The 22,843-nt window shown below is 30.0% G+C and overlaps 3 protein-coding genes across 5 annotated transcripts; 2 read left to right on the top strand and 1 right to left on the bottom strand.

Annotated features, from left to right (window-relative positions):
- Positions 1-4,320: 4,320 nt before the first annotated feature.
- Positions 4,321-8,268, bottom strand: LOC124422207 (Krueppel homolog 1-like). Of its 2 annotated transcripts, none has more exons than XM_046958336.1 (2): positions 8,062-8,268; positions 4,321-6,655 (listed from the first exon to the last, which is right to left on the bottom strand). In XM_046958336.1, exon 2 carries the CDS (start codon positions 6,628-6,630, stop codon positions 4,957-4,959), a length of 1,674 nt encoding a protein of 557 aa, XP_046814292.1. In that variant the 5' UTR covers positions 6,631-6,655; positions 8,062-8,268; the 3' UTR covers positions 4,321-4,956. The 2 variants fall into 2 exon arrangements, with proteins under 2 accessions (XP_046814292.1, XP_046814293.1); XM_046958337.1 differs by lacking the exon at positions 8,062-8,268 and adding an exon at positions 7,054-7,134.
- A 5,659-nt stretch (positions 8,269-13,927) lies between these two features.
- On the top strand, positions 13,928-18,088 carry LOC124421743 (alanine--glyoxylate aminotransferase 2 homolog 1, mitochondrial). The gene is made up of 8 exons (XM_046957301.1): positions 13,928-14,387; positions 14,793-14,878; positions 14,978-15,162; positions 15,790-16,102; positions 16,175-16,378; positions 16,844-17,158; positions 17,264-17,515; positions 17,580-18,088. Exons 1-8 carry the CDS (start codon positions 14,321-14,323, stop codon positions 17,697-17,699), a joined length of 1,542 nt encoding a protein of 513 aa, XP_046813257.1. The 5' UTR covers positions 13,928-14,320; the 3' UTR covers positions 17,700-18,088.
- LOC124421744 (transmembrane protein 208) lies at positions 17,881-19,999 on the top strand. Of its 2 annotated transcripts, none has more exons than XM_046957302.1 (5): positions 17,881-17,989; positions 18,276-18,428; positions 18,507-18,643; positions 18,738-18,822; positions 18,927-19,999. In XM_046957302.1, exons 1-5 carry the CDS (start codon positions 17,885-17,887, stop codon positions 19,059-19,061), a joined length of 615 nt encoding a protein of 204 aa, XP_046813258.1. In that variant the 5' UTR covers positions 17,881-17,884; the 3' UTR covers positions 19,062-19,999. The 2 variants fall into 2 exon arrangements, with proteins under 2 accessions (XP_046813258.1, XP_046813260.1); XM_046957304.1 differs by having other exon boundaries at positions 17,959-18,088.
- The last annotated feature ends 2,844 nt before the right edge of the window (positions 20,000-22,843 follow it).

The following is a 22,843-nucleotide window of genomic DNA, read 5'->3' as shown; positions in this document are numbered from 1 at the left end:
ATATAGTGAATTTACATTATGTTGAATCTTTTTAGGGAATAAGTAGAAGCAATAACAAGGACAAATTTCACTCTAGAATTTATACTTTGTATTAGATTTTTATTACAAAAAAGGAGCTCATTTATAAAATATAAAAATAATATTTATAAAATATAGAGTTCAAAATTAATACAATACAGGAACTAGGTACAAGTGTAAAAAACACATTTATCGCCATCTGCAAACTTAGAGTGGTATTAAAAAAGAATACATTTCAATAAGAATTGATCGCTTGTACTATCTGTATCATTGGAATGAACAAAATAAAAGTTTTATTATCATTTGAATTGGTAATTACATTGGTATTTACATTGTATTTAGCATTTAGAAAAATTAAGTGTTTTTAAAAGACAGAGAGTAAAAAATAAAACTTTCATAAAATCTATATTTAGAACTAAGAAAATAAAAAAAAACTAAATGTTTCAATGTTTATTTAATGATCAATGATAAAATCAAAATAAACGTAAAATATTTTTTAATATTTTCGATTCGTAAAAAGAATTGCATATAATTCTTCAATATATTAATTAGATAATAATTGAGATGTTTTATTTATGAGAATGTTATTTTGATAAGAGTAGTAGCCTTGAATGACAGACATGCTAGTGTACATGTAATATTTTTATTTAACATTATAATGAACAATTTTTTCTAAAGATACAGATGAATATATGCTATATGTATATGTGATATTACTTAATAGGACTCATGTAATGACCTGGTCGTTTTTATCTAATAACATTTACAGAGCGATGTGTATGTTTTTACTACTTTTCGAAAATGAAGTTCCGAAAAATTTCAAATGAAAAAATTGTATCTAATTTATGCGAAAAAAAGATAAAAGTATTATTATAAAAAATGTAAAAACATTAATAAATACATTAATTATTGTATTCAATATTTCATAAAAGTAGAAATAAAAATTCTTTTTTTGAAAGTTAATCGACTTTCAAAATAACAATTTAAAACACATCAATGTGAATGTCTTATCATTGTTTATTGTCTCATTTTCTATTTTAAATAATATATTATCATTATTATTTGGAATCGGTTTTGTTTTATTTTTTATCCAAATTATCGTGAATAAAATTTAAATAATTAAATTATTATGATAACATCAGATCAAATAAATTACTTTCGCAATATTCGAAAAACTCGAAATAACTTATTAATCGCACTATATATTTTGTGTCCGTACAAATTATAACAATATTGCACTAATTTCATTCTCGAAATGAAGAATTCGATACATACATATCTTTCTCTCTCTTTTCTTTTTCCTTTAGCAAGTATATTAAGGTTTTCTTTCTTGTTAAAAATCGAAATAATTTTCTAACAAGAATATTTATGAACGCGTCAATATAAAATTCTTTTTGAAGCGTCCAAGTACGTAGTGCGACAGATTTATTGGACTTAATTATACTTTTCTACGGAACAAAAGACTTATTTGTCGACATATACGAACGAATTTCATTATGATTATACTTAAATAATACATTAAAGTTAAATAGATAATCAGTTCCATACGTCAGCCGTTACGAAGCATCGTGCTTCTTATCCTCAACGTCATCTTAAAAATTATTTCTTAATACGTTAATCGATTATATTATGCTAGAGTTATAACTCATCGCTGTTATAATACTTAAAAATTAGCAATCAATTGACATATACCACGTGATTCATTGTTTTTTCTTTTCTTTTTTTTCTTTTTTTTTTTTTTTTTAAACACTGGAAGAAGCAATCGATGCTTTATGTTTCACAAGATACGCGCGAACACAAAAAGAGAAACACTTTTTGAAGAGGCACCAAGCGATTATACGATTCACATGTTTATTTTTATTATAAATAAGAGACCAACGATACTAAGCGGACATACTTATTTGTTATTTCAATAAAATTAAGAAAAAAACAAATGTTCCAATCAGAATCATTTGCCTAAGAACTATGCGACCTAACGAGAAATAAATATTTATAAAAAAACATATTAAATGTTTTCGAGAGCAATGATATATTAAATATTATTTATATAAAAATAAAAGCAAATAAGACATGAGATGAAAAAAAATGGAAGAAGAAGAAGAAATAAAAAGAGAGAAAACCGAATGTATTTTTTGGATTTGGAATTTCGTGTATATATATATATATATATATATATATATATATATCTAAAACACACATTAAAGATATTAAAATGCAATGAAATTAATCGAAATACCATTTTGTAGCAACATTTACAAAATGAAAGAACGTTGTTTTTCATACGTTATCAATCGATCTTCACTGTTTTCTCTCTTGCTAATTGTATCTTCTTTTTTGCATTTGTCGATACATGTGTGACGTTAGGAAGCTACGAAGATATATATATATACATATATCTAAGAATAATAATTATAATAATGATGATGATGATAATAATGATGATAGTAATAATAATAATAATAATAATAATAATAATAATAATATTAATAATAATAATAATAATAATAATAATAATAATAATAATAATAATAATAATAATAATAATAATAATAATAATAATAATAATAATAATAATAGTAATGATGATGATGATCATCATAATGATAATGATTTGTGAAATATATATACATACATACTTATCTATATCGCGATATAATGAAAATGCTGCGATTTTGAAATATAGGTAATGTGTGCGCTAATCGTAACAAAAGAATATGCTGATAGAACGAATGGCGTGTATGTTCACGATAATTAATGTTTAAAAATAAAAATTATTTTTGTTTTGTTTTGTTTTAATATCCATAAAAGCTTTGTAAAAATTGTATTCAAAGTTTTAATGGCCGCTCATTTTCCAAGCAATTCGTCCTTTCACCTTTTTTTTTCATCGAAGTTTTACAACTTTCTTCCATTCATACTGCATTTACGCATGGATTCTAAATCGTAAAATTAGTACTATACGAAAGTATTCTTATATAATTATAATAAGATTATTTCACATTATGCCCGTATTAGAATTATTATATTTATATGCGTACATTTTTATGGTGGCAGTGTTTTTTTAGTTCTCTTCTTTTTATGTTTTTTTTTTTCTTTTCTTTTCTTGTTAATATAGCGTAGGTAGTGCAAAATTCTTATCACAGTAATACAATATTATTTGGTGCCGTAGTCGTATTATTATGATTTCTGAAATCTTAAATATTCTCTTGTATGTACCTGATAATTTTTTTGTGAAATCATTTTATATGAGTGATGCTTGTCTCTCTATCTGTTCTAATTTTTATATCTTTCTCCTTTATAATGTATCAAAATATTGTTAAAATTTAAATTTACTATTTTTTTTTTACTTTTGTGCGAGAGTCTGTATTTTCTTGGCGTCAAGGATATTTAAAATATTGCAATAAGAAATTGCAGTTGGCAGGAATTTAGCTGAACTTCGATAGTAATAGTAGTACCGTTCGAGTCTACGACATAGGCGTTTGTCGTAGAAAATGCAAGGCGATTTAATTCTAATGTATATCGTCTCTATGTACGTATATATATATATATATATATATATATATATATATATATATTATAATATATATACCTATATATAATGGACAACTTTAAGAAATGTTAAGGAACGATAAAATTACATTAAATAAGTATCGATGTAAAAATTACAAAACTTGAGCAGCCTATTGTGCGTTAAATGTATGTTATTCGTGTTTCTTTATATTTTGTGGCTGTTGTAGTTTAATTAATATATACGTGATTAATATATAACACATACCTGTATCGTGAAACGACAAATTATTAATCGTAACAGACTGACATCAGTCTTATAAATCGTGGCAAGAAACGAATGCCCGTTTGAGTTTAAACTATTAGATTAGTTAGTGTAGAAAGAGAAAGAAGATTAATATACGAAGTTCATATTCCTACGAATATTAAAAAACTTGACACCCCTCACCTCTCGGAAAGGAGGTGAATAAATTATTCTCAAAAAGAATCAATACACTTCTCGAGGTAGTGACGCAGCTTCCTTCGAAGAAGCTGCACTGTCTATTTTAGGATCAACAAAATTTGTTTTGCTTATATATGTATCTCTCTCTCTCTCTCTCTCTCTCTCTCTCTCTCTCTCTCTCTCTCTCTCTCTCTCTCTCTCTCTCCCTTATATATATATATATATATATATATATATATATATATATTATATATATTATATATATATTATATATATATATAATCTCTTATATATATATATATTATATATATATTATACATATATATATATATATATATATATATATAATAATTTGCTACAAGTAAGATTAATTCGTTCGAGCGATCGTTAGAAAAGTTCTTCATCTTCTTTAAATTCACTGACATATATACTTTCCAAGAATTACTTTTCAGATGGTCGTTCTATCCATATAAATACGTCATTGCATCTTATGGTCTTATTTAAAACAGAAACTTGAATGCACGTGGCAATAAGTGGAAAAGGAAATAAAAACATCATAAAGAGAAAAAATTAAGAGATACATAGGTATATCTCATATGTATGTATACATGTACATACATATAGTCGATAATAATTTTGCAATTTTTATAATTTCGAATCGTTATTAAAATGGACGCACGTGTGCCTACTTAAAATCTTATCAATCTCGAAACATTTGATCGAATCCCTTTCGTACACAATTTGTGCTATACTGTTATAATTCGTACTTTTGTTTTTGTACTCTGTACGCGTTTAGAAGGCAACGTGTCCGACGAAGGATTGACTATGATTATCGAAGACACTGAATTTTTCTGTTCGTTCGTTCATATTACGCACTCGAAAGAGTTCACATGGAATATCACTAGAGTCTTTTCGGAGGACGGTGCCATCATTTTTTGCGAATAGAGTTCCACCGGTTTTCCTTTACTTTCGTAGGAATTAACCGTATCTGACTATGAGGCACGTGCAAAATGAATAACGGAACTTTGCCTTTGAGAGCCAAGGAGACTTGCGCTTCTCTCGCTTTCCATTGATTCGAGAATCATCTTGCAACGTTTCCTTGGTGGTAAGATCAAAGTTTCCCTGACAGGTATAGCGAGATCAAGAGGATCTGGCGAAGGTGCTGGACTGACAGGATTGCTGCTCGGTGGCGTAAGTATCTGTTCCTCTTTTTTCACGTTCATTCCGTACTCCCGTTGTCTCTCTTCCTCAACGGCCTCCAAAGCTGCCTCGACTCTTCTACGAGCATCATTTCCGGGTAGATTTAGCAAGGACGGACATTCACCGACCATCGGCTCAACTCCTCTGTTTGGAAAAGCAAACTCGGTTATTGGGTAAGGACTTGAGGATATGTCGGAATAAAGGAAGACATGAGACTGTTGTTCGAGGTTGACAATTTGATGAACCGATCTTTCTTCGACTCCTGTGTTTAACAGGCCCATTGGACCGTTTATCGAGGAAACTGATTGAGGATACTGTTCTCTTGGGAAAACATAGTACGAGAAATCCCGTTGATTTGGATAAACTTCGTTCGGGCTACATGGGATATTCTCTGCGTTCTTACGCGGAAGTTCTTTGTTGTTTCCGCCACAGATCGGTATTGGTGATGGTGCGTTAGGAGCGACGGAGTTACTCTGTGAGATCTCCATGATCGATTCGATCGGTGACTCTCTGGCGGAAGAGATTCCGCTGGATGTTGAGGACGAAGAAGAAGAGGACGAAGATGAGGAGGATGAAGATGAGGACGAGGAGGATGAGTCTGAATGTGTTTTTATGTGAAGCTCCATCGTTTTTTTCGAGCCAAAAGTTTCGTGACAGAGGGTACACTTGTAGACCTTTTCACCATAATGTGCTACTTGATGGAGTTTCAATACGTGATTATATCCGAAGGACTTTCCACATATATCGCAAGTATAAGGCTTTTCGCCGGTATGGGTACGAGTATGTACCTTTAGCTGCTTCGAACAGGTGAATCCCTTGCCGCAAGACTTACATACATAAGGTTTTTCACCGGTGTGTGTACGCATATGTATTACCAGCTGGCCGCTTTGTATGAACGTCTTCGAGCAAACTGTACACTTGTGTGGACGTTCGCCTGTGTGGATTCGCATGTGACGATGGAGTTTGCCGCTATGCTCGAAGGCACGCTCGCAAACATCGCACTTGTATGGTCGTTCCTTCGTATGTATCCGTCGATGAACGCTAAGATTTTCCTTCACAGAGAAGGACTTGCTGCAGTATTCGCACTGATAAGGCTTCTCGCCCGTGTGAGTCCTGTAATGCCTGGTCAAACGTGCAGGTACCGCAAATGTTTTCTCACAAATATTGCACCGATAAGGATCCTCTCCCTCTTTACCGTGCGAACGCAAGTGACTCTGATACAAACTTTTTTGATCGAAGCTCTTCTGACAGAGAAGACATTGGTAAGCCTTCTCCTCGTTCGAGTTTGTCAGACTTTCGACGGTAACGGCAGCAGCCGTGGTACATGTCGTCGAGCCGAAGACCGGAAGGTCCGGGCTGCAAACAAGGTTCTTCACTGGGTTCATCGTTTCCAAATTTGGCAGCACGCTCGTCACTGATACCGTCACTGGATTCGGGATCGGCTCGGTTTGGTAATAACTCACCATCGTAGATTACTACCGTGTGCGCGGCCTGCGGAAGAGATGGAACAATTCGATTTATTCGACTTGAGATAAAAAAGATCTTCCTTGAATGTCCGTTTAAAAAAGATAAAAAAAGAAAATAAAAAATGCGTATGCTTCTAAATTCGAAATAAAAAAGAAATTACAAAATAATGAAACATCGAATGGAGAATGGAGAATTGTTTCAAATCGCGATTGATATATTTCAATTATTTCATCGATTGAAATAATTAGATTTCAAAAGGATAAATTGGAGAAGAAGGAGAAGGAGGAGGGGGAGGAACAGAAAGAGGACGAGGAGGAGAAGAAAAAGGGAAAAAATAAACAATAGAAAGGAAGAGTTAGAGGACAAGCTTAAAGAATGTACACGAATGAAGAGAATGATAGACGAGGAGAGTCCGTTTATACTTGGGCTTTACACGCGCGCGTCGTTTTTAGTACGATAGGAGGCAGCAGTCATGGTCGGCGGCAGTGCAGTGTGCGCCGCCGGTAGAAACCACTCGCTGCTGCCTCCACGTGTACTCACATTTTCTTATAGCGATCACCGACCTCGTGCAACTTGCCGCGCAGTAAGGACGTCGGGTTACATCACGAGTACTATATACGACACAACTAAGAGTCGTATTGAAGATTTATGCTAACGTATCTCTCATGCTACTAGTATCTTTCTAACCGGACGCTAAAAAGGACCGCGGACAAAAATTGTATCGATCGGGCGACAAATAAGCAAAGTACATCATGCTCTCTCTCTCTCTCTCTCTCTCTCTCTCTCTCTCTCTCTCTCTTTCTCTCTCTCTCTCTCTAAAGTTCACGGACAGGGCCGAATTATCTCGACTGTGCCATCCTCTGCGTCCGCCGTTCTCTCCCTTCTTTTCTACCCTTCCATCGAAAACGTCTCTTTTTTTGCTCTTCTGCTCTTTTATTTTTCATAGTTACGTATATTATAGAATACATAAGCTGAATCGTTCGAATTTCTTCGACTCGTCGATATTCGATACTCTTTTTTTATCACTCTTACCGATTATTTCGATAATATAAAATCTTTCGGAAATTTGTAGAATATCAAAAAATTTCAATTTTATCAAGAAATAAGGAAAGAGCATGTGAAAAGAAGCGACAAGGATAAACATTAATATTTTTTTCAAGTATTTAATATATACATGGTGCACGTAAATACGTGAGGATGATTAAATTAACCGGTTAAAATTTATTAAAACAAGATTATAAAAACAAGAAATAATGATACGTTAATAACGCTCGATCAAGGAAAGGATTGTGTTGTATTCAATCTTTGAACAGTAAACGATGATAAAATTTTTTCGAGGATATCAAAAAACAATGAAAAAAGATAAATAGAAAAGAAAAGTAAAAAAGAAAAAAAAAAAAAGAAACGAAGAACCGTTCAGAATGACTTACCAAAGGCGTCTCGTATGTTTTTTTTCTCGTGCGTCTCAAAATTTCACTTCTGTCTTCCTCGACATCTCTCAATTTCCAAGGCTGATTAAATGTGCGCGTAACCGAACACTTGATGAAAAAAAAATTAAATAAAGTAAACGATAGAATTCACTTAATTCGGAAACTAGGCGCACGTATTTTCTTTCATTACTCCGTTGCTTTTCAGTCGCTCGCGTTGGACCGAGACGAAAAAGTTGATACTACGAAAACTGAAGGACCCGCCTCGTGGGATGGCCAATCGTACTGTGTAATGTTTACCTCCTGGCCGAACCGAAGAGATACGGAAATCATCGATCATGGCCGAAGAGCGCACGCTCGTGCGGCCCGCTGTGTATCCCCTCTCTACCCCTCTCGACCCCCTCCAAAATCGTAGCAACACCCTTCTCAACCCCGACCCTCTTCTCTTCTACCCTTGGTCCCACGTCTCGGCCCCAACGCTCAACCAACGGCGACGACCTATAATTTAGGGCGGATAAAGTGCTTCGTGCAGCACGTGGAGGCAGTCGTCGTGGTTTCTACCAAGGCTCGGCGCGTGCGAGTTCGACCGACGAAGACCATCTCTACATGCGACAAGGACGAGCGCTATCAGTGTAGCACGTGTACATGTATGTGTACTTGTACGCCTGTGTATGGCTCGAACATGCATACGCAATACACATACTCATACTTTGTCGCAATATGGATCATCGAATTATGAACGAAAAAACGATTAGATTCTTCAATTTTGATAATATATTTAGAAAAATTTACAGTAATTTTTTTTCAAAATCATTAAATCTTACATTTTTTGTTTATATATGTTCGTAAGAATATCTAAAACGTAAGAAACAAAGGAAAATGAAGAATTAGAAAGAATGAAAGACGACGGATCTTTTGAAGAAGAAAAAAGTTAAAAAAAAACTTGAAACAAGTTAAAAGAAAAAAACAATTTTTTTTATTTATCTCTCCTCCTTCCTAAATGACTACTATAATCGTCTTATTACATCGCTACAACCGGGACGAGCGATCGATATCTTCCTTTCCTGCCTACCCTTGTGAACAAAGATCATCTTTTTTGTTTCTCTCCTGTTTCATTTTCTAGTATACTCAAATATATTATTTCTATCTAATCGAGATATATCGAGATGATCTTTCAATAATTTGATTTGTATTTTTAAAATATTAATTTTTCTTATCGAGAAATAATTATGACAATTCGCGTTTGATCGAATCAAATCTCAGTAAGTGGAAAAGAGAATAATTTGTTATTGTGAAAGTATTAATATGTTTCACATAACAAAAGAATTGGCGATTACGAGTCTAACGCATGCTGATACTTTTTGAAATTGAATAACTTTTTCTAATGACATATCTTCTTTCTAATCATTGCACTGTGCATATAGTCCTATGGTCAGTCGCATCATCGGCTACATTCATTGTATCCTCTTCATTCTTTTTTTCCATGGCCTATGATGATATCATCCAATAGAAACGAGGTCGTGTGTATGTACGTTCGCTTTCTCCGCTATTTACACGAGCGCGTGCCTTTCTTCTCCCGTTTTCGGTCGTTACACTCCCTTGCATTCGTTGATTCCTTTTCGAACTTGAAACGGATATTAACGTACATTCTTGTTAAGAAATACAATTTTTCTCGTAAGTATATTGTGCCAAACATACGTTCATTTTTTTCTTTACTGCTTCAATGTTATGACAATTATTAGAAATCGAAATTTAATTTTGATGACTTCATTTAAAAATATTTTTATATGAATTCTTTTGTGATATTTGTAAAATTACAAATTCTTCAACACGCATTGGTGATCGATCACAAGTATACGCGTATTCACACATGCGTGCAATTCGTATAATTATTAAACTACAAAATTATATAAATTGTTATTATAGTTTGTTTACTGTGTTAGATAGTATTTGTTTTATTTTGATATTACTACAATTTGCCACATATATATATATATATATATATATATATATATATATATATATATATATATATATGAATTTATCCAAGATTGATTACTTGGGCAAATATACATATTAATATTTCGGATTGAATATAATCGACATACTCGAAGTTTCAACAACACGTGTCAGAGAGAAGATGTAATTATGATGTATAATGATTATGACCGTAAGAGTAAAAAAATACCGTATTGTTCTAGAACACCTATAAATAAACATTATCTTTGATTATGGTTGACCACATATTTAAAGTTTTTTCCTATCTTCTTTTCGAAAAGAACAAAAACTAATATTTCTTTGCCTTCAGATAAAATTCAAGACGTATTCGTAACCTGCGTGAGACTGCGTGAGACTGCGTCTGGACCTACCTTATATTTCGTCATTCCTTTTTTATATGAGGTAACTTTCGTTTCAGATTCTAATAATAAAACGCGAGAGAATTTTATTAGTCGATCTTCTGAAAGGGGAGGTCAAAGACTTGTGAGATTGTTATACGTGGCCAACATGTGAAAGACAAAATTAAAAGGACAAGGATCTTAAGGGAAAAGAGAAACAAGGGAACAAAGATCGTCATAAATTTAATCGAAATTATTCAAACGTATATCTATGTATAAAATGACTTATACATATACATATATATATATATATATATATATATATATATATTAATATTTGAAACATAATATATTTATATATTATATCAGGAAAAAAATATATATAAGCATCTCTCTCTCTCTTTCTCATTCTTATATAAACAATTAAATGAGTAAATATTATATATATATAATATAAATATATTTTTAAAATTTATTTTTTGGCAATTATTATTTCGTTCCGAAGGATATAGCCAAATTTCCTTTCTTCGGTCTGGTCGAGTGAGCCTCGGACAAGTGCCGGTGTAACCGATGTTGCTTTCAAACGAGAGAGGAGCAATGACCTAGTGCGCGTAGTGCACGTGTAGCGTCTGGAAACCCCGACGACTGCCTCAGAGTCAGGGCATTGGTCGCCGCGTGCGGGTGACGCCGATCTGTGCCGTCGCTCGTGCCGCCTATAGCTATGAACTACGTATATATATATACATGTATTAGATATATATGTATATAGATATATGTGTATATATATATATTTATATATATATATATATGATATATATACACAGACACATTAATATCCTTATTCGTATAAGTTAGTAAAACGAAGAGCTTGTGTACGCCCCTGCTTGCCGATAATGCCACGCTCCGAAAGGATATATACGTATACGTGTACGGTGATGGTTGGGTTATCCTCCGGACACGCCTACGACATCCTAAATTGAGTACTTTTAGAAAGTACAAAAAAAAAAGAAAAGAAATACACGCGCACATTTATAAAATTCAATAATTTTTTTATTTTCATTTATTTATTTCGAGACGTCTTTTTACGTTTTGAGTTGTCATCTCATGAAAGTGGTTTATTTTTTTTGAGGGTGGCCTCGATTGATCTTTAGACACCACTGCGATTGTATTTGTGTAGATAGATACATACATATGTATAGTGAAGGTACAAAAATATGCTGATGCTTTTTAAAATTGAATAATTTTTTCTAAATCGAACAAAAGAAAGAGAACTCTGAACTTTCGTATAGTTATTGAAAAATTAGAAATATATTAATAACTTCGAAATTATAATATAGTTTTGTAATTTGGAAAAATTTTTACGATCATAGTAATCATGTTGTGTTTTACGATATGGTAGTATATATAATATAATAACGATTTTATAGATTTTCGAATAGACGTAAATTTGCCTAAGATTTATTGATTTTGATAATATTTATAGGAAGCAATCCGATTTTCATAACGTATACTTTAATAAATAATTTTAATGAATACTTATATGGAGGAATTATTTTTTTTTTGTAATCGTAATATGATGAATTTTATTTATACTGTAAAAAAAGAAATAATTCGATTAAAAAGAATATTCAAATATTTTTGTGACTCAATCTAAATGTAGATAGAATGAGAGAATCGTAGCTGGATGATTATTCGTTAAACAGGGCAGACACGTGTCCGGAGAATCCAGCGTTCGATCGAAATGTATTTGTAAAGAGAGAACGAATAGGTTAATTCATCGAGAGTTATCTCAGTTTTGAGAATAACATGTTTTCCAAGCTTCTATCTGTTATCCGTAGCATTATTATATTTGATGAAATCATCAAATAGGCCGGTGGTTCCATGAGTCCTTGATTCGACCCTGCGTAATGCGTAGAAATATTCGGCAGGAGTGGCGCACATTGACAAGTTTTGTGCGTAGTATCCTGACACGTCATGTGGTCCTGAGGTCGATAAACGTCTAATACGTTTTATTCAATCTCTTTGTTGTAACGAAATTTCACATTTCTTATTTTTACATCGTTATTTTAATATATTCATAGTCAATGTTTATGGAAATATAGATCATAAAGATGATCTACATTGGAATATTTATATTTTATATATTAATAAAAAAAAATACAAATTTTTATAGTTTCTATTAAGTATACTAACAAAAATATTTCTATTATATTTATTCTATTTAATAAAATTTTACAATATAATTAACATACATACATACATATATACATATATATATGCATACATATATATATACATATATATACATACATATATATATACATATATATACATACATATATATATACATATATATACATACATATATATATACATATATATACATACATATATATATACATATATATACATATATATATATATATATATATATATATATATATATATATATATCGAGCACAACGTGGCACGAAGGAAATTTTTTCAATGGCTTGAAGGTTTGGCAAGGTTCTCTTGTGCGTTTCGAGGCTACAAGAGGAGAGATTGCCAACAAGCGCCGAAAGAGAGGAAAAAGTAAGGGGTTAGGGAGAAGAAGGATGTAGAGAGGTGACGTGAACGTATAAGCGCGTGCTCGCGCGCGCGCTTGTCGAGAGAAGAACCAGCTAGGAGTTGGCCGCTCTCGAACCCGAAAGAGAAGAGGGTTGGAAGTGGAAGGGGAGCGAGAGCGAGTCTAGAGCGCGATGTCGTACCTTGACCAATCTCAACAAGACTTGTTTTAAGCTATGCCAAGCCAAGCGACGACCTTAGAAACAACTCGCTGATCGCATCGAAACCGAAATGGCAAATGGAAAGAAGAAGAGAAGTGACTTCTCTTTCTTTTTCTTTTACAAAGAATCACTTGGTTTCTTTTTATTTTTTTTTCTATTTTTCTTATTGATGCACCGATACCCTTCTAACATCGACTCGAAAGTAACGGCAGAAATAAATTCTTGTTTTTTTCAGACAAGTTAAGCATTATTTAAATGTGTTATTGAATTATTCACGAAATGTAAACGAGGATTTATTACAATTATAGAATTTCTAAGTCTATAATCAGCGTTTTATATTCTTTTTGTATGTATTATGTATTAGAAATACACGCGTGTGACTTTACTGTGATGAGATAAGTTCGAAACGGATAATGGGATGAGCTGGAGAAAGCTAGATGCGGCTTAACGAACATTTGGCCTTGAAGAATCCCTCTGTCATCTGCATCGAATGTCAAATACCGTGGCACGTGGGCCGAGAGGTAGCTGACCTTTAAATCCTCTCTTTTTGCCCTTTCTATACAACAAAGATGAAAGCACTCTAAAGCTTGACCTGCTTTTGTAACGATACATTTTATACTTTTTCTAGTCATTATCGAGTTTTTTATATACGAATGTAATACATAGTTATTAAGATTTATCGATTATTTTTCTTGGTGTTTTTTTACTATCAGCTATTGATTTATCATCTCGAGAATATTTTTAAACAGATACGATGACTAGTAGTTCATTCGATATTTAAAAGCATCGCATTATTGACTTCCTGCGATAGGTCGTGAAGCGTTAATTTCATTAACATTTCGTGCATGTTAACAGTTTTATATGCATTATATGTATAAGGTGGATCAATGTAAGGATAATGATTTGACGTGACTTATTGTGTGTTAAATTCCTCGTATGGTTACGCGTATAGGATATATTTTTAATTTACAAATCGTGAAGGGGAATCATTGGAATTCTCTTGCTTCAGTATTAATTTGTTTTTAAGACGGTTTGCAAGTTCTTATTAACACTTCTTGGCACATTCACTTCGTGTACTTCAAAGCAACGAACATTTTAATATATCTAATCAATTCTTCTCACAATTTTTCGAAATTTTATAATCTATCACATTAAATCATGTATTACAATATAAATCGTCACTTCAAATACATTTGTTATGCTTTTAATTCAACGTTTAAAAAATGTAAGTATCTACTTAAATCAAATATATTTACACATTATATGCAGTATATTTTTCACTTTATTTTCGTCTTGTAACGAGTTATTTCATCAGAATCAAAAGATAATATCCATTTTTTTTAATATAATATAAAATACAACATAATTTCATTAAATATAAACTCGGTTCTAATAATAAATTGAACGACAACGAAGAGAAACTCATAACGTAGAACTAAACTAACGTATTATATATCTGAAATTATCTTGACTCTTATAAGACGTAGAGATTAAATAAACGGGGAATTTCCTATTACCCATAGATAACCAATAGAAACGTAAACATTGAAAACTTCGTGAATCGCATATATTGTATTGATCGTGATAAAAATATATGATAAACTCGCTTATAACTGACTGTTTTTTTAAGCATTTAATAGAAGAAATGTTAGTATGGTAACTACAGATAAACAAATAGAGATGCCAGCTTTTCAACATACACCAGCCGTTTATACGGTATGTATGTAATATATATATATCTATTTGTAAAAATTATGTACATGTATAATATTATTACTTATTTTTCTTTTCCTTTTATTTTTTTTAAATATGAAGGGTCCAAGTTACGATAGTTTAAAAACAGCATATGAGTCGAATATATCACCTAGTTTAAAAATGTATTATAAAAAGCCATTATTATTATATGAAGGACGGAATCAATGGCTATGGGGTCATGATGGTAAACGATATTTAGATATGTTCGGTGGCGTTGTTACCGTTTCTATAGGCCATTGTCACCCGTAAGCAATTATATAATGATTCTATATCCATAATTATTAAATGAACAATTATCGAAATATATATATTTTTATATATTATTTATATATATTTTATTATATATATTATTTATATATTTATATATATGTAACTATATAATAGTCTGTATAAATTTCGGGAATAAGTTCCGAGAACCTAAGTAAGTAGAAAATATCTTATGAACATGGGGTTGGCAACGCTTGCTTCTAAAGTTAAGACGATTCGAAATTTTCTTGCAACGGCTGAAGAAATTATCACGATAAATTGCCAAACTTTTTTATTCTAAATTCTTCGTGATTCTCTTAATCTTCCTTTAACATATATTATATGAAAAAAAAACACAATTTTTAACTCTTATGAGATTTGACGTGATAATTTTTTTAGTCATTGCAGGAAGACATCAAATTATAACTCCGAAAGCAAACGTTTTTGATCCCATGTTCATACAATATTTTCTACTTGTTTAGGTCCCTGAAATTCATCAGTTACACTCTGTACATATATACAATGGGGACTTAAATATTCGTAGAGTATATTATATTTATGAAATATATATTTTGAAATTTTCAACATTTTTAAATATATAAATATATCATTTTTAATTATACCAGAAAAATCATAGCTGCGATATCGGATCAAGCGAGCAAACTTGGTCATGTATCAGCACTTTACATGCATCCTCGTTTATATGAATATAGAGAAAAATTAGCTACCAAATTACCGGAAAAGCTTTCAGTCATTTATCTCGTCAATAGTGGGTCCGAAGCTAACGAATTAGCATTTTTAATGGCAAGACTTTACACTGGCGAGCAAAATATCCTTTCATTGAAGAATTGTTATCATGGTGGTACTTATGAAACTTCGGCAACAACCGCTTTAAGCACGTGGAAATATGCGATTCCTCAGCCACCTGGTCATATACACGTTCGTAAATAAATAATTTTTCTGTTTTTTAATTCGATTATTGATCAAATGATTTGAATTTCTTTCTCTTAGGTATTTAATCCAGGTTTACAGAAATATCTTTCTTGCGATTCGAAATGTAAAGATTGCTCTGTGCCAGGTGTAAAAGATACGTGTAATTGTAGCAACGACGAATGTATCTTATTCCAAAAATATTTGGATGAATTCGAAGATATTTTTCGATACAGTTTGCCAAGGAAACGAGGTGTTGCTGCTTTTATCGCAGAAAGCATTCAAGTAATACATACCATTAAGCAAATATCTATAATTAATCATAATGCGTCGATAAGGAAAAAAAAGAAAAAATCGATAAACGCAATACTTGTTAAATGATTAAGTTTCGTAATAAGAACATGAATAACTGACCGTTCGTTAAAAGAAGTAAGTCTGTAAGTCCAGACTCATTAAAAGAAAAGACCGTAGTTTTCGGTAAGACGGATCAATGACCTTACCGAAAATTATACCCGTGTCGTCACGTCTTTCCAGTACGCTTTCTCTTGTCAGCAAGACGCAATGACACGTGGGAGTTAACGTTTGAACAATATTTTAAGAATTTCTATACTGTGAAATCATTATCTAAAAAGTATACACAATGTATATATACTAAGTATACACATCGAATGATTTTAAATATTTTCAGCTAATGTAAAATTTATTGAGGATCAAGTAAATTTTATCAAACATTTTAAAATTCTTTTTTAGGGTATCGGAGGTGTTATACAATATCCACGGTTGTTCTTAAAAAATGTTTATGAGTTCGTTCACGAAAATGGTGGTCTTTATATAGCCGACGAAGTACAAACTGGCTTCGGTAGAACAGGCGATCATTTTTGGGGTTTCGAAGGTCATGGAATTCAACCTGATATAGTAACAATGGCAAAGGGTATTGCAAATGGAATTCCTCTTGGTATTGTTGCGACTACTGTTGAAATTGCTAGTTGCTTGAATAGAGCACTTCATTTCAATACCTTTTCTGGAAATCCAATTATTTGTGCTGCAGGATCAGCAGTACTTGATGTATGCAGCTCTATTTAAACTATAATTATGTGTAATTTTCGTATCGTTTCTTTCATTTATTGATGGTAATTATATATTTATTGTATTTTTTGCTATTACTGTTAGGTAATTGAGAACGATGATATGCAAAAAAATGCCCTCATTACGGGGACTTATTTATGTCATCAATTAAGTACCTTAACTCACGATTTTCCGGATATTGTGTCTGACGTTCGAGGAAAAGGTTTTATGATAGGTGTAGAATTGGCGGAAAATAATAAAACAAAAAAATATATCAAAGAGGAACATATGCGCGATATATTCGAAGATATTAAAGATATGGGTGTACTTGTTGGAAAAGGTGGATTATCTGCGAATGTAAGTTTTAATATATTAGATTTTACGGTTGTATACGTGTTATTAATGTTTTTCCTTCATTTAGGTTTTAAGAATAACACCACCAATGTGCGTTACGAAGGAAGATGCAGATTTTACAGTGAATGTTATTAAAAGAGCACTACAACGATATCGTGAAAAACGTTTATACGAGAAAGAATTTTAGTTTTTTGTATATAGATTATATTTGAAACGAAATATCTCTATTGAATATTGGTTGAAATATATATATATATTTTATTTGGGAAATTGTATATTGTTGATAATTTATCGATTGAAATTTTTTATCGTAGATTGCATCTTATAGAGCCATCTTAATTTTTATTCTACATTAAAAAGCGATACTTCAAGATGGCGCCACTGGTAATGGTCAATTTAACACAATACAGTATTCCTTCTTCTATATTTTATATTAATCTGATGTGTCATGGACTATCACTACAAAATACGAATGAGGTTAGCCTCGTGCGAGAAGCGTTGTATTTGTCATACGTATTCATATCCATGTAGGCACTACTTCACAAACATTGTAATTTGTAAAGAATTAAAATGGCGGTAAATATAATAATATTGTGACACATATTTTTTTCTATTTTTATTTTTTATAATTATTTCCATTTATGTAAAAGATATAAAAGTATATATATATATACTATAAAAGTATATATAAAAGTACACACACACACACACACACACACCATATATATTATCCTTTGTAGAATGATTTGTTTACTTTATATAGACAAAAAAATCTAAAGTGGCAACGAAAGGTGCTAAACAGATAGTAGATGAAAATGTTTCCACTTTAAACTTTTATAGAAATATGATATTTGGAGCATTAGGAACATATTTTATCTTCATGTTAGTTTTTTTTGAATTTACAACTTTAATAATAGTAAGTATAATAATAAATTTTATTTTATTTCATGATATACATTTTAAGCAGATTATTATAATGTTGATATAATTGCAGACATTAACAATCTTTTCTGTGATTGTATATGTTGCAAGTTATCAATTTATGATATACATGGCACGTGCTACTTATTTAGAATCCGGGCAGCTTTTAGATTCTGGAGTAGATCTTAATATAGAGGGTGGTATTGGAGAGTGAGTCATTTTTCAAAGATTTCTTTTTTTTTATGATTACAATTATTAATTGTTCTAAATAATAATATAAGATTCAATATCTTTATCATTATAGGCATGTTAAAGACTTGATTATATTAACTTCAGGAGTACAAATACTTTCACTTATATCGAATTACTTTTGGCTCTTATGGCTTTTGGTATGTATCATTATATTTGATAATTAATATTATCTGAAATATTATTTTGATTTACTTTATAAAGCAAAAGGAAACAAAGACATGATTATCTTTAAATTACGCAGGTGCCTTTAAGAGGAGGTTGGATGATTTGGAAACAAATATTGTCTCCATGGTTTTTCACTTCGCCTCAAGAAGAGCCAGAAGTTAATGAGAAAAAACAACGAAAGCTAGAAAAGAAAATGGCAAGAAGACATTGAGGTCTTACTATGGTACTAAGTAAAACTGAAAAGCTATAGAATTTTCATTAATACAAAATGTGATTCGTTTTATTACTATTGAACATAAAACTTTCTAATGAAGATAATCGAGTTATTCCATTTGCATTTTATTTTGATTAAATAAATGAAATGACTTGATAAACAAATTTATATTATTAATAAAGAATAAATTGTTATAAATTAAAACAAATTTCTTTACAAAATGATCTCCATTTGGAGTGTAACATAATCGTGTTAGTATTATGAAACTGCAATGAAACTATGGTTATAATTTTTTGCTGTAAAATTTATATAGGTTGATCCAAAGTAATTGATGATAACTACGGAACTTGTAGTTTCATGAATTATCAATGAATTTCAATTATTTTTTTTAATTAATTATACAAATAGAAAACTATACTTTGCAACACATTCAAAATGACCGCCTTTATAAAATATAATTTTCTATTTGTTATTAAATAATAAAAAACAAATAATAAACTACGTCAATAATTCATGAAGTTACAAACTGTGAAATTATTACCGGTTATTTTGAATTATCCTTATATAAATATTTATTGATAAAAATGAGAAATTAAAAAATTGTCTTGGTATAAAGTTAATTACTGTTGATAATGTAAAAAAAAAGATGAAAAAAATTTCTATTTCAAGTCTAATCAGACTCAGATCTAACATAACTATTAAATTATTTGTTTATATTTATTGCATTAAATTTTATACATTTTTTGGTGTCATTTTAATATCTCCTATGTAAATAATCATGATACACAATGCATATTATACTACAGTTATGCTAATATATTAAATAGTGTACTCCACAAATAATTCTTTTTATACTGCTTATACAAAGTGTAAGAAGAAGGATAGTTTATTAAAGTGAGAGGAAGAATTTTATTGAATAAAATATGTTAAAATTATAATTAAATTCATGTTATTTCCATAATACATAAGCGCAGAAGATATGGGATTATGGTTCAGTTTCAAGAATATGTTATTGATATTACTTAATTAGTACTTGTAATGTTTAAACAAACGCGTTATTGTGTAAACAATTATATAAACCTGATTATTATAAATTATTTATTAACGGTACACATACATACCTAACATGAAAGTAAAGTAATCTAAAAAATTGTTTACTTAAATGTATGAGTATGGACTAAAAAAATTTGTGATATTGATTCTTTGAAATTCAACGGTAGACTGACTTGTTAGCTGTTAAAATTGTTCAAAACTCTAGATTTTTGTTATAGTTTATATCATCAGTTAGCGGCGATGCCAAGTTTAAATTCGCATTTAATGAAATTTTAAATTATAAATATTTTTATGATCATCTCTTATATTAATAATTATACAATATTTAAACAGTTATATAAATTCAATTATTATAAATTATTTTAGTACAATTATTAATTATTAATATATCAGATAACAACAATAATATATATATATATATATATATATATATATATATATATATATATATATATCTTTTTATTATTATTATAAAGATTAAGTACTTCTATCAAATATTTAACATTATTATCTTTTGCATATTTATTATGCTTCATATAATTTCGTATTTCTATTACATTGTAAAAAGATTGAATTGAAAATAATTTATATTACTTAATATCTTTTATTAATTACATGTAATTGTAAATGAAAATTAATAGTAAAATTCTATACAAATTTTACTATCTATTAATAATTATTCTTCTTTTTTATTTATATCAATATTATAATATTGTTTATAATATTTAAGAATTCTGATAGATTAATATTCATAAAATAGAGAATACATTACATTTAGGTAAGAGACAGAATTCAATGATTTTATTTATATATTAACAGATAATTAATAGCAATCACGGATATTCTCTAATATAAGTATTATTTATTAAACATATTTTTTGTTCATATAATTTAATAGTATAAATTTTTAATATTTAGAAATTCAGGGTATTCTTTGATCTCTCTAGAATGATAAAATAACAAAAATTGATAAAAAAATATTTATTCCGTCGTTAAGCTATAATTCTGAAATTTTTTGAATAATTTGTAAAATAATCTCTTTTTTATCTGGATTATTCTGATTTTTTTTAATATGATGATATTTCTTGAAATTTTCCAATTTCTTTAATCCGACTATTATTTTCTAAGAGCTTTTTGTTAGGATGCAGTTAGAATTCGCAATTTCTTGCGTATTTTCTTGTTACAACAAGCCCATTACAACTATTACTGCATCATATATAAGATGCACATCGTATAATTCAGAAAATATGTACTAGTTTATTGTAATCCCAAAGAAAATAAGTCAAATGTCAGAATCAATATATATATATATATATATATATATATATATATATATATATATAAATATATATATATATATTACATTATGTATATGTTATATTATATATACATGTTAATTATTAGCCAAATATTTTGACGAACATTAAGTTTTAGTGATAGAAACATATAACAACTTGGAGTTCGCGTTGAGGTAAAAAGAGTGCTTGGATAATAAAAATGACGCTATCTATTTACTTTTCATGAATTTTCGTTACATTGTATCATTCTAAAGTTTTTTTTTATATATATGTCATTATTGTATAATATTAAAAGAGAAATTCTTATATATTTGCCAATTTAACCTTGAAAGCGGGCTTAAGGATTTTGATGTATTGGATTGAATCTACTATTTTTGGATGCGAGAAAGCGAATTAGGGAAAACTCATTTAGAATGGTAAATAAGTAGATTAATTATAAATGATTTTATCATTATACATTGAAGTTATCATGGCGCGCTACGATACTTGCCTGATTTCATATGGCTGTCTTAGCGATAGACATAATTTTGATTAAAACTTATCCAATTACAAGATAGATGTCTGGTGGATGCTTTGGTGGATGATGGATGCTTTAGGAAATGTCGAAATTTTCATTTTAAGGGTAATACATATAACTAGACAGTTATATGTATTTAAAAAGAAATAGGTTTATGTTTACGTGTAGAACAATTACGTTAGCATACTACGTAGTTTTCTTAATTAGTAGGCTTCTTGAAAAGTTGAGAAATATTGGTTTGATTTAGTAAGTAGATTTAGTAATTAATTTCGTGCATATGCATATGTATGCAGGATGTATCGATATGTATACGTGCCATAAAAGAGATATCTATATGTTATGTGTATGTGTATGCATATGTATATGTATAAATACATAAATATTTATACATGTACATATGTATATGTATGTGTATTTAAGCACATATGTATATATATATATATATATATATATATGTATTTATGCATATACGTATATAAAAATCGTATATAAGATGAAATACAATCGAGAGCGATTAATTAATTAAAAATTATTAATTAAAACATCGGTAATAGATGAAAAAACCATCGATATCACGAAAATATAAGCAGAAAATTTGAAACAAAAAACATCTCCAAGGGACGCCGATTTTATTTTCGCAGATATATTTTAAATGAGTCAATGCTACGACTTGCGAACATTCACACATGGAAATCACATTTCCTGCAATTGATTGATATGTAAAATAAGGGTGTATATTAAAAAAGTTACAGTATAATTACTTGTAATTAAAAAGACAATGAATCTCTAATATAATTGGTATTACAAAATAATTCAAAATGGCAATGTCGTCAGCCTGCGTACAAGGAGCATATGCGTAGTATATCCTCTGTCCACTACAAAATCTATCCTCTACAAAACTTCTAATTTTT

The sequence above is a fragment of the Vespa crabro genome, chromosome 2 (genome assembly GCF_910589235.1).
Source record: "Vespa crabro chromosome 2, iyVesCrab1.2, whole genome shotgun sequence".
Classification (NCBI taxonomy): Eukaryota; Metazoa; Arthropoda; class Insecta; order Hymenoptera; family Vespidae; genus Vespa; species Vespa crabro.
The sequence above is the reverse complement of the archived record's forward strand: the minus strand, read 5'-3'. Positions and strand labels throughout refer to the sequence as shown.